Source organism: Patella vulgata, chromosome 4 (assembly GCF_932274485.2).
Source record: "Patella vulgata chromosome 4, xgPatVulg1.2, whole genome shotgun sequence".
Lineage (NCBI taxonomy): Eukaryota > Metazoa > Mollusca > Gastropoda > Patellidae > Patella > Patella vulgata.
In genome coordinates this window covers 31,997,191-32,017,099 of record NC_065882.2, presented here as the reverse complement: position 1 = coordinate 32,017,099, position 19,909 = coordinate 31,997,191, and the positions used below count along the sequence as shown (strand labels likewise).

Sequence of the window (19,909 nt, the reverse complement as noted above, 5' to 3'; positions counted from 1 at the left end):
ATTAATCCATGTCTGACATCATAGGGTCAAAAGCCGCTCGTACGACCCCTGAGTACAACTGGTCAGATCTTCATGTAGTGTAGGCCATCGAAAGTATAAAAAAAACGAAACAAGATGTAGATCTGTATTTTAATCAGATTGTTGTACCATCAAGTTTATCAACATATTAGAGCAGGAGCCCAGGGGGTCAACCTAGCTGAAAATTGTACCAATGTTCACCTATATGGTATTAATGCATGCATATCTGGTGTCATCAAAATGTAAGTCTGCTGGGTATCTGGTGGTGGGTGTGGCTGTAAGGGCTGCGATACTGGGTATGAATTCTTGAGCTAGATTAGCTCAAAAGTGTAGCACATGAAAATGGTACAGCAGTGTACCTTACATGTTCAAGTATTACAAAAACACTTTGACCGACATTTCTAGTGGTGGGGTACCCCCAAAAGAGTTATGTAATTGCCAGACCACAGTTAGGCTAGATTAGCTGAAATCTGAACCACTTAAAACTGCTTGGAAGTTGTTCAGCACCACCACAGGAACCAAGAGTGATCACTGCCAGACAATATTTGCGGTGGGTTACCCCGACAGACACGACGAAAATCCCCCCCCCCCCCAAACTATGCAAGATTAGCTGAAGTCTGTACTACCTAAAAGTGCTTGGAAGTTGTTCAGCACCACCACAGGGATCATGAATTACCACTGCCAGACAGATATTGCGGTGGGGTACCCCTGAAAGAAACGCCCAAAATGCCCCGCTGTGCAACTAGGCTAGATTAGCTGAAATATTTACCACTTATAACTACTTTGGTGTTGTTCAGCACCACCAAAGGAATCATGAATGATCACTGCAAAACAGATTGTACGGTGGGTTACCCCTAACAGACACGCCCAAACTGACACGCCTTGCAATTAGGCTAGAGTAGCCGAAGTGTGTACCACTTAAAACTGCTTGGAAATTGTTCAGCACCCCGGGGATCACACTGCCCATTGCTAGAGAGTTTGTTTGGTGGGGTTCTCCCAAGAGACACGACAGCCAAGCGCCCCTCCCAAAGCGCCCCTCCCAAAAATTTGGCTATATCAGCTGGGTCAGACTTATTGAGAATTCTGGGTATTACATATTTTCATAAGTATGTAATATCTATTAAAGATTAAGTAATCGTATGAAGAATAATAAGAAGTGGTTCAACTCAGTGACCACTGACATACGAACCATACAGTCCGGTTGGCAAACCCCATTTTAAGCCTTGACATGGAAATATAGTCTACCTAATGTTTATTGGTGGATTATATATCTTCTATATGTGTAGATTCAGAATTGGGGAAAATTTATATATTCAAGATGGCAGACATGAGGCGGTTTCTGGTTATTTAGTGGGGTAAAATATGTGACAGCTACTCTCAGACCTCGGTTTGAATATGTTTCTAGAAGAATTCGAGCCGCTGAGTCCAATGAGCTAGGGTATTCCTCCTGAAAGTGATAGGGCCAAATTCAAAATGGAGGCTCATTTTAGAGGGAAACTCATAAAGTTAACTAAAAAGATGTGCAATATATTGAAATGTAGGTTTTGAGTGGATTATATGTCTTTAATATGTGTAGATTCAGAATCTGGGTAATGCCACCCTGGCACCCTTCGACATGAGACATTTTCTGGTTATTTACTTTAATTTAGTGGGGTAAAAGTCGGGACAGATTCTCTGGGACCTCGGTATGAAGCTGGTTTCTGTCGTAATTTGACCCGCTGAATCCAATGAATTTTGCTATTCCTCCTAAAAGTGATGGCTAATTCCGCTAGGGGGCCAAATTCAAAATAGAGGCTTATTTTAGAGGGAAACCCATATAGTCCCCTAACAAAGGAGTGCAGTATATTAAATATAGGTTTTCGGTGTCAGTTACTTCAGATATAAACATAAAATCATGTTCCAACCAAAGGGTATTCCAGGTTGAGGTCATATTCAAAATGGCGGCCAATTTTGGCGAGACATAACGATGTTAGTAAGTAATGTTTTAATATAAGTTTTCTGATTCGCCGAATTCATAGAGCGAATTGTCAAGCATACATTATGATCCACTATGACACCAGTCGCGGTCATCCTCTCTACCAAAAAACAGAGGAGAAGAAGGGATGGAAAATGTTTGCCAATCTCAGCTTTACCGGCGCGTATGAGTGACCTAATAACTGTCAAGACAAGTTTCACCCCCGGTGAATGATACTGATGAAAGCGGAGCAATCAGACTGTTAAACTGATTTTGAGTTTTCAAGTGATTCAAGCGAGCGTAAGTTAGACTTTTACATGAGGTTGGACAAGCCCCAGTTAGCTTTTATAAACATTTGCTTTTGACTCACGATGGCCCAATGGTTGATTCTGTTTGACCGTGTATAATTTGTGTCCTTATAAGAATATAAGAGAAAGAATATCGTCGGATTGGAATATCTTTTGGTTGAAACATGTTTTTTATGTTTATATTTGAAGTAATTGACAACGAAAACTTATATTTCAATATATTACACGCCGTTTTAGGGAACATTATGAGTTTCCTTCAAAAATGAGCCCCCAGCCCCCATTGTGAATTTGGCTTCCTAGTGGAATTAGCAGTCACTTTTAGGATTCAATGGGTCAAATTCTTATAGAAACTACCTTCATACCAAGGTTCCAGAGAATCTCTCCCGAATTTTACCGCAGAAAATGTCTCATAACTTCACCTAATCAAGCCTAGTTGCGGGGTGTGGCAATTTGGCCGGTCGTCAAGGGAACCCCACCGCACAATCTGTCTGGCAGTGATAATCTATGATTCCTGCGGTTTTGCCGAACAACGTCCAATTAATTGTAGATCGTACGGACTTCAACTTATCTAGCCTAGTTAGGGGAGGGGGGGTCTTGGTATTTTGGGCGTGTCTGTCAGGGGTAACCCACCGCACAAACTGTCTGGCAGTGATCATTCATGATTCATGTGGTGCTGAACAACTTCCAAGCAGTTTTCGGTGGTACAGGCTTCAGCTAATCTAGCCTAGGTGGGGAGGGGTGGGGCTGGCATTTTGGGCATGTGCGTTAGGGGTAGCCCACCGCACAAACTATCTGGCAGTGATCATTCATGATTCCTGTGGTGCTGAACGACTTCCAAGCAGTTTTAGGCGGTGCGGATTTAAGCTAATGTAGCCTAGCTGGGAGGCGTGGCATATTGGGTGTGTCTGTTATGTAAGGGTAACCCACCGCAAAAATTGTTTGGCAGTGATCATTCTTGGTTCCTGTGGTGGTGCTGAACAACTTCCAAGCAGTTTTAAGCGGTTCAGATTTCAGCTAATCTAGCCTAGCTGTGGTCTGGCAATTACATAACTCTGTCGGGGGTACCTCACCACTAGAAATGTCTGTCAGAGTGTTTTTGTAATACTTGAACATGTAAGGTACACTGCTGTACCATTTTCATGTGGTACAGTTTTGAGCTAATCTAGCTCAAGAATTCATGCCCAGAATCCCAGCGCTCACAGTCACACCCACCACCAGATACCAGGCAGACTTACATTTTGATGATACCAGATATGCATACATTGATACCATATATGTAGAAATTGGTACACTTTTCAGCTAGGCTCGGCTCCCGGTCTATATACATCAATCACTCACTAACGCTGGGATATTAGACAATCTTTGTGCTACCTTTGACGTTACTCAAGCAGACATCACTAGTCATTTGGTTGCCGGTTAGGGAAACCCTTACATTTTTGTCCTGTATGCACTCCATGACTGTTTTTCAGGGAATCCAGTTCTTTTCTAGTAAGATTGGATGTTTCTACTTTCCATATACACCAAAATTGCCATACTTTTATTGGAAATAACCACCCGATAAATACTTTCTGGGAAAGTATCTTTAAGACCAATTTTATTAACAAATTGCTCTGAATGTGGATATCCATTTGACTTGAGTTTTATTATTTCTAGTTTTCTATTTCTATTTTACCAGGTAATCTTGATCCGAAAGATGCTTTTTTATACTTAAAACTATTACAAGTATTATTACCACAGTTACCATCACCTAAATCTTATGATTACAATACTGATGATTCAGATAGTGAAGAAGATATAATGGTAGAAGAGGTATTGAATTTGATAAAAACTTTAGCATCTGTTCTGTTAAGATGTTCATATTAGTAATTAATGTATTTATTTTAAATGCATCTAAATAAATTTGGTAATTATGGCATTGTTTTGAGATCCACATTTTAAGTACAATGTTTACTGGACATACTGGAAAAGTAACACATTCTCCAAGTGGAAAGTCAAATTTACTTTGTTTTTTTATATTATATTACAATAGTATTCTACAGTTGTATAGAGATTCAATATAGAGATGAGGTTCCAAAACATTTCCCAGCATTGTCGCTGTATGCATCTCATTTTTATACACCCACATTTTCATGTGGATGTATTATGTCGTAGCTCCTGTCCGTCTTTTCACATTTTGATTGTGAACACTCAAGAGGTCACAATTTTATTTGATTTTAAAAAAATGTTTAAATATAACACTGTTACACCATAATTATAGTTGGGTTCAAATTTAATGAAAATCGGACAGTAACGTCCGGGCAATACGCAAATAGTGTAAAAGCATGTAATACCAAAGTTATGGAACCTCTATAGCCAGGGTACCTAAATGTACCTAAAAAAATTGCCAATAAAATAAAAGTGATATTTTATACATTTTGTGTTTTGAAGTAATAATATCTTTAGATTTAGCCAGGTCTAGTATCGAGCTGTGGAGGAATTGCCTTTCTGCAGTTTTTTCTTCTGAAATACTTGAAAAAATGGGAAATATGTACAAAGTTAATGGATTCTCCAGAGGCAACTATTTTTGTCCGATTCAGATGAAACTTAAAATGTGTGTTAAGTATATAACATGTTAAGGATATATCATGTTAAGGATATAACAGCCTGGGTTGTTAGTTCAAATTGAATAATTTAGCAAATACACTTGAATTACAGAAAAAATTTATATTTGTGTTTATGATGAACACTATTGAAACGCTGTATTTTCAAGATGAGTGTTATACACAGTAGACTGGAGAATGTTAATGTTATATCAACATATTAACCAATCTATATTTTGATCATTGTTCATTATCCCCAATTTGGGCTTGTTCCCATAAAGCGGGGCTTATGTCGACTTTGCAACCCAAAGAAACTAGTTGCAGTCAGTTGCAAGAGTGCTTATGTTGATCATATCAGCAACTGAGGACGACTGGGAGCAACTGAATTCAGAGCGCTTATGTCGACTCGGAACTGATAGCGATCACACTGAACACGTGACTTTTAATTTATTCATCACATGATCAACAAAATGGCGAATTACTTAGACGAAGCAACCCAAAGGCATGGTCTGTCTTGCTACAATTCTATTAGTATATTATTGTCAACATGATCAAAACTTGAAAAGTGGGTGTTTTCGTTCGCTTCCATTTGCTTATTTATAAAGACACATGTCTCTTATCACATGATGTTATTTTCATGGAAACGAGTAGACTCCAGTTGCAAAAACGCTTATGTTGACGGCCACTAGTTGCAGCCAGTTGCAGAAAGTTGAACATGTGCAACTGACTGTAACTAGTTGCTTTCATTTGCAAGGTCGACATAAGCCCCCTTTAAGGTATCACTGAGAACTACTAAAGGGTTAATTTGTGCATGGACCTGATATAAATCTCTGTCTTTCTGCGTTGTTATTTGTACGTCTATCGAAAGAAAATTAATTTCCCGATTATTACTCAGCATTACCACGTTAAAATTGTAAATAAGGTGCGGTAATTAACCAAGGCGAGAAACTGTCTGAGTTAATTAATGCTAGGGGTGAAAAACTGTGCGACTGTGCAATTTCTGTAGAGGTGTGGTAATTAACCGACCGGTAAAAAATGAATGTCAATGGTGTGTATTGTTTAATTGGTCTGTTTTCTCTGTTTTCTCGCTAGTTGCGATAACTGCACCAAAAGGAGTATAATCAAGGACCAACAGGCTTTATCTGAGATGTGCGTGTCAAATCAAAATCTGGGAATTAAAACTGTTTTACCATGCGATTTATCATCCGAATGTGGGTTTTACATAGGACTTTAATAGTTCTTTTTATATGGATGTGTGCTCGCTATATGATTAAAATTTCTCTCATGCATCTTTTGTATTTGTATAAGACCCGTACGCGTTTTATACTGCCACGCTACTTATATATAAATTTGCATTTAATGAAATAAAAATGTGGGCCTTGGTGTATCGTACAGAAAGGTGAATACAATGTCGTCATATAAATATCCCACACCGAGACCCCAATTTGAATATCCCTGGGTATATAGCGAGCAAGCTAAATTTTCCGTATGTGTGTATTTACTTATACATTTGTTCTTTGTATAATTATTTAAAGATAGGTCTTTAGATAGGCATGTGTACTTGCTATGATCTACGTTTCTACTATGCATCTTTTGTATTGCGTACCATATATATAAAGTTGCATTTAATGAAATAAAAATATGGACCTTAATCTATCGTATGGAAGGCAAATGTAATGTCGTCATTTTAAATACCCAGCAGACAAAGCCCAATTTGAATATCCATGGAAAAATATAGAGAGTAAATCAAGCAAAATCTATTTTTTCTACAACCGAAATATATTACTGCTTTATTTCTAAATAGATGCACATTGACCGTTTCACATTTATGTAAATTATAAAAATGCATCACGATGCGTAAATTGTGCATCTTACCTTCAATAGCAATATCCATGAATTAGAAATTTCCATATTGTTAAATAATGCGACACAACTAACCGAAGAATGGTAATTCACACACAAAAGATATATTTAAACCAAAATTACATTAGCTTTTCACTAAATTTACATGGCATACAATCCAACGATCCTCATTCCAGAACTTGTAATTTATAATAGCCCCTTTAATGCAATTACAGAATTGTCCCGTGATCTAACATATCAAAGAAGCACATACGCCCGATACCTGTAAGAGTATTGAAACGTTGCATGTAATAAACTAAGAAGTAGCAAATCCATAAAGTTGTGTTATTATGAACTTTTTAAATTTTCGGACGTAAAATGACAGTGACGAAGTTTCAAAATTTCGAAATATTCAACTGCTATCTTCCAGCAAAAGTCACAAGGTTTTCGAAAATGTCATTGGTTTTAAAATTGGTGAAGAATTGAAGAAACTATGGCTGATTTTTTATTTTGGCCATTTCGGCCACTTCCGGTCTGCACAGAAGTTTAAAATATACTTTATGGAGTAGCCACCACATGGTTTCCCGGTCGAAAATTAGGTTTCAGATCGGTATCTGTTACAGGCACTGAGAAATAAGCTCCCGCAGTAAATAATAATAATAACTAGATCTGCAAGCTGCACTGAACCGGCTTTCAAGAATTAGACAGGAAGTGTGTCATACAATAGCCCATTCATCGAGTTACCAAACAATACTTTAGATGTTTTGATGCGGTCACACCCGACAGTGAAATCACGATTTTTGCAAGAGCACCGATTTTTACTGTTTTTTTTTAAATATCGAATATTTTTTCGACTACTTCCGGTTTACGGATCATTGTCGGGATAGATTTAACATGTTGTATGGGAACTTAACTTCCTGTACCAGAAGTTTCAGAAAGATCCATTGGACAGTTTTTAAAAGAAAGGAAAGGTAGAAGATATTTAACGATATTTAGCAAATAATTGGTAGTCTGATGCCAATGTGTTATCTCCTTATACCATTAGAAGAAGATATAAAGATTTTTCGACTTTTTTCAAAGATTGTGGCCCTTTTTGGACCATTTATACTATATTGAGGCTTTTAAATTTGGATTCACACCCTAGACCACCGTTAGATTTTCAGCGTACCATTATATATTGCCTAACCAGCGAATTCTTACCATTTAGATGTCATACGATCGTCCATTGTTCGGGCTATCCAATGACACTTTAGTTGTTTTGATTCGATGAAATCTTACGTAGTAATCACTTTTTTCGCAAGATCCCCATTTTTTTTAATTTTTATATTTTTTTTCTCAAAATATCGGATATTTTTTCGACTACTTGCGGTTTTTGGATCATTGTCGGGATAGTTTTAACAAGTTGTTTGGTTACCTAACCTTCTGAACAAGACGTTTCAGAAAAATCCATTCAGCTGTTCTCCAAAGAAAGAAAAATAGAAGAGCATTTTCAGTAATTGAAGGATTTTTCAACTTTTTTCCAAGATTTTATTTTTGGACTCGCGCCATAGTCCACCGATAGGACTCTGAGTAAAAAAAAGTTTAAGAAAAATCGTAGTTTTCGTTTTCGAGAAAATGGCGTTCCAAAATGGAAAATACTAGATTTTCGGCGTACCATAATTTATTTTCTAGCCATCTAAATCGTATCATTCAGATGTCATATGATAGTCCATTAATTGGGCTATTAAGTGATACTTTAGTTCATTTGGTCCGCTAACATCTGATGGAGAAATCAAGTTTTTCGCAAGAGCACTATTTTTTTTAACCTTTTTTCTTCATTTTTATACGCCCACATTGAAATGTGGTTGTATATTGTCATCCCCCCCGTCTGTTCGTCAGTTCGTCCGTCGGTTGGTCCGGCGTCCACAATTGCTTGTTGACGCTCTAGAGGCCAAAGTTAATATCCGATTGACCTTAAATTTATACACATTGTTTAAGGTCTTGAGACGAAGAAGCCTTTTGATTTTCAGCGATTTCCGATAATTACTGTCAGAGTTATGGCAATTTCCGATAATTACTGCCAGAGTTATGGCCCTTGATAACTTTGAAAAATCTTGTGGACGCTCTAGAGGCCAAAGTTAATTTCCTATTGACTTTAAATTTATACACAGTGTTTAAGGTCATGAGACGAAGAAAACTATAGATTTTCAACAATTTCCGATAATTACTACCAGAGTTATGGCCCTTGATCACTTCAAAAAATCTTGTGGATGCTCTAGAGGCTAAAGTTAATATCCAATTGACTTTAAATTTATACACAACGTTTGAGGTTATGAGACGAAGAATTCTATTGATTTTCAGCTATTTCTGATAATTACTGCCAGAGTTATGGCCCTTGATCACTTCAAAAAATCTTGTGGACGCTCTAGAGGCCAAAGTTAATATTCGATTGACTTTAAATTTATACACAGTGTTTAAGGTCATGAGACGAAGAAGCCTATTGGTTTTCAGCGATTTCCGATAATTACTGCCAGAGTTATGGCCCTTGATTTTCAACGATTTCCACTCTAAAGGCTAAAGTTGACTTCAGATTGATACACAGAGTTTAAGATCTTGAGACGAACAAGTGTATTGATTTCCAATGAAATTTTATGACTTGAACAAATCCATGATATTAAAAGTTTTGTATACAAAACGTTAGCATGGGGCAGAACTTTATAAAAACCAAACAAATTCTAATGGTTTTCTGATAATTACTTCATGAGTTGTTGCTCTTAATCAGTTTTAGTGTATTATAAATGTTTGTTACCGAAAAAAAGAAAAATATGCGACAACTCTTGTTGACTGCCCGGACGATTTAGCTGTGGGCGTATGTTTCGTTGCATGGCAACCTATCTTTTGAATACTTCCAGTATGGAGATTATTGTCGGGATAGTTTTAATAACCAGTTTGGCTTATCAAATAGCCACAGGGCTATGTAATGATATATTACATTGTCTGATCAGATAAAATGTCCCTGGGAAATCCTATGTTCAAAAGTGTCAAAAATATCAAAAGGTCAAAATATCGAAAATTAAATTTCAATAACTCAATACATATTATACATGGTTAGAATCGTAATTAGGACAGCTATCTGAATGTATAACTTTTTTTTGAAAATCTGTTGAAATAATGGAGCATTTTCTAAAATTTGACGATTTTTCAACTTTTTTTGATTTTCAGTCCGTTATTTTACCTATTCCAGACATTTCAAAGTCTTATTGGATGGATTCATGCACACGACTACCGGAGGGACCCTCGATAGGGAAAGTTTAAGAAAAATCCTTGGAGCAGTTTTCGAGTTACAGGCGTCCAAAAACACTCCAAATCAGAAAATACTTGATTTTCAGCATGTCATATTTTGCTGCCCTGTCATAGGACTCGTGTGAAATGGGTATCATATGACAGTCAAATCCCTGGGCCACCCAACGATGCCTTAATTTCTTTAATCCGTTGATATCGGGTGGAGAAATTACGTTTTTCCCAAAAGCACCCATTTTTGCGTTTTCTTCAAAATATCAGACATTTTTTCGACGACATGCGGTTTAAGGATCCTTGACAAAATAGCTTTATCAGTTGGTTTTGGACTATAACTTCATCTTCCAGAAGTTTCAGAAACGTCGATTCGTCCGTAATACGAAACTCGGGCTAACAAAATGGTGAGAAAATTTGAAAAAATTCGAAAAATAAAGAGTGATAATTCTGAATGAAAGTTATATTACTGGAATCGGATTGCCTTCAGGTATCCCAAAATGTAGGTCAAATTTCAAAATTTTCAAAAATTACAAAAATTGTTTACTAATCAACGTATTTTCAAAATTCGAACGACAAAAGCCATAGATGAATGTTCGAAATTGAAAAATGTGAGATAGCCATTGTCTCGGAAAAGATTCAGGGTTTCCAAAAATGTGAATTGTTTTAAAATAGGTAAAGAATTGGCGAAACCACGGCCAATTTTTGATTTATTGCTACCGTTCAAAATTCAGCCACTTCCGGTCTGTGCAGAAGTTTCAAAAATACTTTATCAAGTAACCACCACATGGTTTCCCGACTTTTTTTCAAAAATCGTGGCCCTTTTGGACCATTTATACTATATTGAGGCTTTTAAATATGGATTCACACCATAGACCATCGTTAGGACTCTAAGTAACAGAAGTTTATGAAAGGAAATAAGAGAAGTTTTCGAAATAAAAGCGTCTGAATAGGCTCCAAAAACAAAAATAATAGATTTTCAGCGTTCCATTATATATTGCCTAACCCGCGAATTTTTACCATTTAGATGTCATAAGATCGTCCATTGTTCGAACTATCTATCCAATGACACTTTAGTTGTTTTGATTCGGTGAAATCTGGCGTAGTAATCACTTTTTTCGCAAGATCACCATTTTTTTTACTTTTTATGTTTTTTTTCTCAAAATATCGGAACTTTTTTCGACTACTTCCGGTTTTTGGATCATTGTCGGGATAGCATTAACAAGTTGTCTGGTTACCTTACCTTCTGTACAAGAAGTTTCAGAATAATCCATTCAGCTGTTTTCCAAAGAAAGAAAATTAGAAAATCATTTTCAGTAATTTAAGGATTTTTCAACTTTTTTCAAAGATTGAGGCTCTTTTTGGACAACTTATGTTATTTCATTGCTTTTATTTTTGGACTCACGCCACAGCCCACCCATAGGACTCGGAGTAAAAAAATTTAAGAAAAAACGTAGTTGTTGTGTTTGAGAAAAAGGCCTCTCAAAATGCTCCAAAACAGAAAATACTAGATTTTCGGCGTACCATAATTTGTTTTCTAGCCATCTAAATCGTATCATTCACATGTCATATGATAGTCCATTAATGGGGCTATCCAGCGACACTTTAGTTCTTTTGGTCTGCTAAGATCTGATGGAGAAATCAAGTTTTTCGCACGAGCGCTAATTTTTTTTAACCTTTTTCTTCATTTTTTGAATACGTCCGGTATATAGATTATTGTTGGGATAGTTTTAATAACCAATTTGGGCAATTAGATAGCCACAGGGCTCTGTAATGATATATTAAATTATCTGATCAGATAAAATGGCCCTGAGAAATCCTATGTTCAAAAGTGCCAAAAATTCAAAAATGTCAAAATATCGAAAATTAAATTTCAATAACTCAATACATATTATACATCGTTAGAATCGTAATTAGGTCAGCTATCTGAATGTGTAACCTTTTTGTAAAAATCTAATTAAATAATAAAATAATATAGCATTTTCCAAAATTTCACGAATTTTCGACTCCAAATCAGAAAATACTTGATTTTCAGCTTGTCATATTTTGCTGCTTGGTCATAGTATCCGTATAAATTGGGCATCATACGACAGGCCATTCCTCGGGCCACTCAACGAAAGCTTAATTCGTTTAATCCATTGATATTGGGCGGAGAAATCAAGTTTTTTCCCAACACACCCATTTTTTGCGTTTTTTTCAAAATATCTATCATTATTTCGACTACTTCCGGTTTCCAGATCGTTGTTGAAATTGCTTTACCAACCGGTCTGACTATATAGCTTTATGTTCCAGTAGTTTCAGAAAACATCAATTGAAGCTTTCAAAAAAATATAAGGGTTATAAAATGGGCAGAAAATCCGAAAAAATTCGAAAAATAAAGGGCGATAACTCTGAATGAAACTTCAGGTATCCAAAAATGTAAGTCAAATTTGAAAATTTTGCAGAATAACAAAAATTGTCTCGTAAACAATGTATTTTCAAAATTCGAACGACAAAAGCCATAGATGAATGTTGGAAATTGAAAAATGTGAGATAGCCATTATTTTGGAAAAGATTCTGGGTTTTCGAAAATGTCATTTGTTTGAAAATAGGTAAAGAATTGACGAAACCACGGCCGAATTTCAATTCCGGAAAAAAGTACAAAATTCGGTCAACTACTTCCTGTTTACGTATCAATTTCTGGATAGTTTTAAAACTTGACGTTGGCCTTTAACTTCCTGTACCAGAAGATTCAGAAACATCCGTTGAGCATTTTTGAATAAAAAGAAAAATAGAAGAGCATTTTCAGTAATTTAACGATTTTTCATTTTTTTTCAAAGTTTGTGGCTCTTTTCGGACCATTTATATCATTTCAAGTCTTTTACATTTGGATGCACACCCTAGACCACAACTCGCTAACCTCTAGATCCAATAGTCAATCTCCATATTAGTCGATAAATTATCAGATTTTCCAGCTTTGTTCTTCCCTTGTGAAAAGTGTAAGGATGATGGATGGCCTGTGTCGATGGATGTTAAACCACATTTCTTCATCAGCCAAGTCGGTATAAGAAATAGATTTTCACGATTAGCTATTATACACGTGAAATAACAATGGTCTGTCATTGCATCAAGTTGCGTAGTCTCCGACACCCACAACCCCCTAATCTTCAACGTACAGGAGGACTGGTACCAATTCTGAACCTGATGGTGAGAAGGACCAGTGTACTAATTTTAGTCAGTGTACTAATTCTGATAGGGAGAAGGGTCTATTTACCAATGCTGATAAGTGTACTAATTCTGATTAGGAGAAGGATCTATTTACTAATGCTGATAAGTGTACTAATTCTGATGAGGAGAAGGATCTATTTACTAATGCTAGTAAGTGTACTAATTCTGATGGCGAGAAGGATCTATTTAATAATTCTGAGTCTGATGGTGAGAAGGACCTATTTAATAATTCTGAGTCTGATGGTGAGAAGGAAAGGTGTAATTCTGATGGGGAGAAGGATCTATTTTCCAATACTGAAAGTTTACTAATTCTGATTGTGAGAAGGACATATTTACCAATGCTGAATCTGATGGTGAGAAGACTCGCTGTGAATCTGGTGATGACATGCATCAGTGTATTAATTTTAGTCAGTGTACTAATTCTGATGGGGAGAAGGGCCTATTTACAAATGCTGATAATTGTGCCAATTCTGATGGGGAGAAGGGTCTATTTACTAATGATGATCAGTGTACTAAATGTAATCCTGATGGCGAGAGGGATCAGTGTACCAATTCTAATTCTGTTGGTGAGAGGAATTTTGAGCTAGATTCAGAATATTCAAGTGATTATGTAGAGGATTCAGATTTAGAAGACTTTACAGAAGTTGACCCAGATGTTGATAAAGGCTATGTAAAAGAAATAAATAAAGTTTGTGATATTAATATACCAGGCATATACATCAGGAAACACCGTAAATGAAGTAAAAGTTCAAAGGCTCGGTCAACAAAGAAAAAGGAAGGCAATGATAGAGTATATGACAACTACCATGCATGATTATACTGTGGGAAACTGCGACAACATATCAAAACTCATTTGAAAACACATATGTATATACCAGCAGTAAAAGAACTATTCCTTGAGAGGCAACCTGATGTCACAACCATTAGGAAAAAAGGTGACCATGTGTACAATGTGAAAGTTGTAAAAAATGGTTCTGGAGAAATTATTCTCAGTAGAAGACCCTAAAATCTAGACATCTCATTATTTGGACCCTGTCCTAAAAGTCAAGAGTGGGTTCTGCTTAAGAACATTAAAGGCCATTACAAGAAATGTGACAAAAAGCGTACTGTTTCAAATAGTCACTTAATTATTCTGTCACAAGTATTGGCAGGCTTCATAAGCACTAAACCTTCTAAACTTATGCTTCAAGAAGTTTTCCCAACAATGTTGAATGATGAAGTTGGCATCATAGCTAAAAATGATCCCTTGATTGTTGCCTTGGGTGAAAGTTGGCTAAGAAGATCAGTTGATAATCGGGAGAAAAGACGATATTACACAAGTCAACACATGCGTCTTTTAGCAAAATTACATATGAATTTAATGGTGGGGAGTGGGGAGAAATCAAAGTGTTTGTCAGATTTTCTTGACACTAAACACTTTGATGATTTGGTTGCTGCAGCCTTGCAGTCTTGTGTTCCACACATGGATGATATCGAAGAATTAAAATTGCCAAGTAATGCCATCAAATTGAAGTATGACATACAAAGAGTGCTAAATGCAAAATGGGCTCTTCTGGTAAAGACAGATCCTCACAGTATGGAGGCAAGAGAAATGCAAACATTAACTGAGCTAATAAATTTAGAATGGGGAGAAAGACTTACTAAAGTGGCAAGAATGGTTCTTGTACGGAAACGTTTTAAAATTAAGAAAGAACTACATATACCTGCTCCTCAGGACATTATGAAGTTGACAAAATATATGGTAGATCAGCTGAAGGAGACACCTTTAGTTTCAGAAAACTATCACCGCCTAGTACAGCTAACACAGACAAGATTGTTGTTATACAACAAGAGACGAAGTGGCGAATTGGATGTTGTCAGGTTTGTAACTTTGTATTCTTGATTTTAATTGCATCAAAGTAAAAGGTTAAGATTTTTAATTTATGATTGGATGCAGATTACTTTAATTGACATTAATCATTGGACTGATGGAAGAGGCTTTAAATTGACATATTGCAGTACTGTAATCAATTAATCAATTGAGGACTTTTTTTTTTCACAGCTTGGAATGTTTTGCTGGAAAGACTAAAGATGTAGATGATCTAGATGAGTCTCTAATTGGAGAGTTGTCAGATGTTGAAAGATATCTGTTGAAGTCGCAGGAAATGTTTGTTGTCCGGGGAAAGGTACATTGTTAAAAATCTCATTAGTGACTGATATTCAAATATATGTTTAAGTTTAGCTGAAGTTATTTTAATAAAAAAAAAAGGGTGGACTTGTTAGTCTCATACAAACAGAATTGTTACCTTTATGTGCAGATTTTATCACATGGTCTGTCATTGAGTCAAGTGATCCCACTCACAGGATTTTCTCTCGGTCCTCCAGTTTCGTCCTGAGAAAACTTAATCATTGAAATTAAACCATGTGGTCCCAAAATGACCTAGTTTAAGTGGATGGATATTAAACCACCTTTTTTTTCTCTCTCTCTCTCTCTCCTTACAGGGACACAGACCAGTTCTTGTTCTTATACCACCAGATGCAAAGATTCCTGAAGGAAATAAATATCTGTTTCCAAACAAAGGTGAGCTCACTTATCAAAAGAACATGTATCTATTCTGTAAGCAGTTAGTATTTAATTAAGAATCGCCTATATTATGATTGACAAATTCAATCGATCTGTGGGAAGGTATTTTTTTGAAAGAATATTTTTCTCCTGTCATTTGGATTTTGAAATATCAAAAATAAAAGGTAGCAGTTTATATCATTTGCTACCCACACTTGATTAGGGTTTGTCAATCCTGTTGTCAACTGTTATGATGAAGTTTAATCAGAAATGTGGCGAAGAGTGGGGTAACTGGCGATGGTGTTGTTGAATGATCTTGCAAGTGAGCATCCCAGTCAGTTTTTTTTTCTTTTTATTTATCTTTTTCATTTTCTTTAAGCTTCCAGTTACACAAGAGCGTATGACTCTCTGAAGAGAACATGTGATGAATGTTGCCTTGTTGCTCCCGATCGTATCAACAGTGTATCCATGAGGAAGTACACGGCAACCCTTGCACAGGTTAAGGAATTCTTTTTTTTCTGGGCTCAAAATTTGTCAGTTACTTCACGATGAACATTTTCATTTATTTCCATGGCCATAATTCCTTTTGATATTCTGATAATTATGACATTTTTAGCCTTTTATTTTTTAAGCATTAATAAGCCATTTTGAGTGCTTTAGTGAATTTGAACCCTGTACATTTGCCTCTATCTGAAATTTGTGCACTTTCGTTATACGCTTTTTGGTTCAGAACATTGTTGTTGTGTATATGCTTTTAGTTTATTTCAACACATTTCATTACTCATATCTATAGTAACTTGTTTTCTAAATGTGCAGTGATACTTATACATGTATTCTTCATCGTCTCCAAATGGCAATCAAACTGGAAACAAAAAATCTTTTAGCAGATTAGTAATTCCGTATGGGGCAATATTAAATGTAGAAATAAAATGTGTTGTAATTCTATATTCTAGAAGTTGCAACCTAATGTTTTTGTTTGGTTAATTGGAAGTTTTATTGAACATTTTCTTTGTACATGTAGGTGCTAAATCTGGAATCTTGCTAAGTTGAATGGCTTTGTTGCACCTGGGTCACACAGCCAATGTTCACAAGTCTTACTACAGGCATATGTCAGGTCTTGTAGAATGTGTTCAGTTAAGCAAACTGTTTCTTGTTCAAGATCTCAATTTAACCAGTAGGTTTAAGGGGAAAAGTTTGGAAGAGATGGATATTAGAGGTAATACTCATGTTTGATATTTCCAGAACTTCAGGGTTGTGCACAATTCAAGATGCCTTTGTTTTGTGGTTGTTGATCTCCAGTGCCATCATTGATTTTATCCTAGGCCTTAACTGTTGTGGTGTTTGCTCTAGCACTGGGACAAATCACCACATGCTGGTTGTTGTCAGTCCCAAATGATGAATACATGTATGTGACTTGGAAATCGACTTTTATCCAGGCTCATGGGTTTACTCATTTATTGCATATGCAAGAGTATCGATAAAATTTAATTCACGCACTAGCTTCAATATAATCTAACAGGCATTAAATAGAAATAAACCCTCATCCCATTCCATTATCATTTGTGTTGACTTAAAATACTCACCCAAGTTTTCCCCACAGCTCATGACTAAATTTATATTTGTACCTTGTGATATCGATCCAATTTAAGCATGCAGACCTTGCCTTTTTTTGAGGAGACTGATTACACTCCCAACTATACTGCTCTCACACAAGTACACTTTTTGCCCTCCTTGATTATAAAAACAATCCATCTCCTTACTTCAGGGAGAGTAAGGGGAAAAAAAGTGGGGGTAAACGAATTTCAGGGTTCGATGATCCCCATTTTATTTCATTCTGCCACATTTCATTTCGATGACCCTACATTTTGTTTCATGGTGTATGTCGTTTAGGTACACTTAAATAACAAGTTTGCAAAGATAACCACGACAGGAGAATAATTCAAAACAAATATAGTAAACTATTAAAATATTTTGTTTTTTGTATCATATCTTATTGTTTCAGATCTAATCTTCCAAGAAAATGAAGATGTTACAACAGATGGTGATATGTCAATTGTGGATACTGTGGCATCAGAAAACTTTACAGTATCTGACAGACAGTACGTTTTGTTTATGGTTCTAGTTCTAGGTTTATTAAATAATCAAATGTAATGTTATATAGTGCTATATGTGGTCAATATGGGATGTGAATCAAATACTGAAATAGTAGAAGTTCTCACAGGACACTTTCCAATAGTGTGAAACACTAACCTTATTCAAAAAGGATGTGTTCTTTGTTGAATGAGTAGTTTCATTGGAGGGGCAAAGCTAGGGCAAAGTCCAAGGTTAAGGGGGCAAAGGAACAAGCTTTGACTAGGGGTAGGGGGCCTCCCCCAGAAAATTTTGAAAAACAGGTTGCCGGAAATGCAGCCTGGCAGTATTTCAGGCACTGGTCGATGAGGTTAAGTGTCAAACAAACGGACTTGCGAATCATGACGATTCTGTCAGGCATTGATTGTCGAGATAAATAGATCTGACCAGATACCGTCCGTCGCCTGATCACTAGTTTATCCGACTAGAGAACAAAATGTCAAACGAACGGACTTGCGAACCTCAACAAATTCCCCTTGTGAGCGGCAAAGTAGTGAGTCCATTGGGGACCTCCCCACGAAAATTTTGAAAAATAGACTGTCGGAAATGCTCTACAACATGCAAGTTTATGACTGAGTGGGGATGTGGGATTTATTCACCGTAGAAGGTATTGATTACCGAAACGTATCACAAATACTTTCTTTTATTTTCTAAAATTATTGGGGGGTCAAACAGAGGGCAGACCAGATTAATTGGGGGGCAAATGCCCCCCCCCCCTTGCCCCCCCCTGGCGCCGCCACTGACTATGAGAGATGGTATTTATTAAACCAATAGTATTTACCCAATCGTATGCTTACTAATATCAATATCTGGTCACAAAGTTTTAATTTAAATCCAGTTATGTAGTATTAAAAAGAAAAATTCTATTTTAGGGAGTTCGATGAAGCAGCATTCTACCAAAGTTCATCTGGAACAGATGAGAAAGATTTGGAAGAGATTTCAGACAAAGATTCGGAAGAGATACATGTACAAGACAAACGTAAAATAAAAGCAAAAGTAAAACGTACCCTGTGGAATGATACAGAACTATCAGAATTGGAGAAGTATTTTCAGGCCTATTTTAAAACCAAGACATGTCCACGAAAGAAAGCCATCGATTTAGCAAAAAAACAAAGTCGTGCCCGAAAAGGGAAACTTTGGATGAGGTCAAATGACAAAATAGTTAAAAAAATCAGTGCGATGAACCATAAAAAGTAAAGATGGTTAAAGATATAGTTGGTGATCTTTGTTTTTCTTTTTAAGGACAAAAGTTCATACAGATGTCAACCTTGTTTAAGAAAATTATGTAAATCGTGTGAGACTATGTGTACAAATCAAGAAATAACCAGTAAAGACTGTTTATTGTTTAACATGTAAAACCTGTAGAATGCAATATGTAGGCCAAACCATTATTCCATTCAGCACTCGACTTAAAAAGCACAGAAGTAATATAAAGCTTAAAAAACTTTGCCATTCCCCCCATGTAGCCCACCATTTTAATATACCTGGTCATGATTTTGTGTGTACCATATGAACACAGCAGAAAGTCTCTGGATTCATAGACTTGATTCAGTTTGGCCTAACGATTTAATTGAGTTAAATCCAGGGGGTTTCAAAATCATTCATAATCATGCATAATTTTCCTTATTTGTAAAATTTTACCTTTACTATTTATAAGCTAACCTTTGATGTTATGTATCTAATGTTATGTCCATGACATCATCATTCCTATGATGTCATAACTTCCTATGATGCAAAGCCTAAAAGTTGTATAGGGAAGTCACAACAACTCATTTACAGGCGTCATTTTGGGTCCCAACTATGACGCCACAAAAACTTTACTTAACAAAACGTTTTATTTTTTTCTCAGAATAAATATGTCAGATAAAATCATATTCAAAATCAGCCGAATTCGACCAAGGCAAAATGACGTAATTAACATAATTCAAAATGGCGTACTTCAGAAATTATTGGAGAATGATATGTCGTAATCGGTGTCTTTCAGTGGTGGGAGGATAAATAATTTAATTTTAAATTCCTCAAACACAAAGTAGTTTATGCAAGCGATATGTGCTGAAAA

The 19,909-nt window shown here is 36.2% G+C and overlaps 1 protein-coding gene and 1 long non-coding RNA gene across 2 annotated transcripts in view; both read left to right on the top strand.

The window, feature by feature from the left end:
• Positions 1-19,909, top strand: part of LOC126817143 (ubiquitin-protein ligase E3C) — a 477,264-nt gene that overhangs the window by 197,962 nt on the left and 259,393 nt on the right. Inside the window, exon 10 of the mRNA XM_056100098.1 lies at positions 3,956-4,089. Within this exon, the coding sequence (XP_055956073.1) occupies positions 3,956-4,089 (134 nt within the window). The remainder of the gene's footprint in view (positions 1-3,955; positions 4,090-19,909) is intronic.
• LOC126817167 (uncharacterized) lies at positions 15,244-19,329 on the top strand. The gene is made up of 5 exons (XR_008787791.1): positions 15,244-15,343; positions 15,660-15,738; positions 16,100-16,218; positions 17,723-17,819; positions 18,723-19,329. It is a non-coding gene; the product is annotated as an uncharacterized LOC126817167 (long non-coding RNA).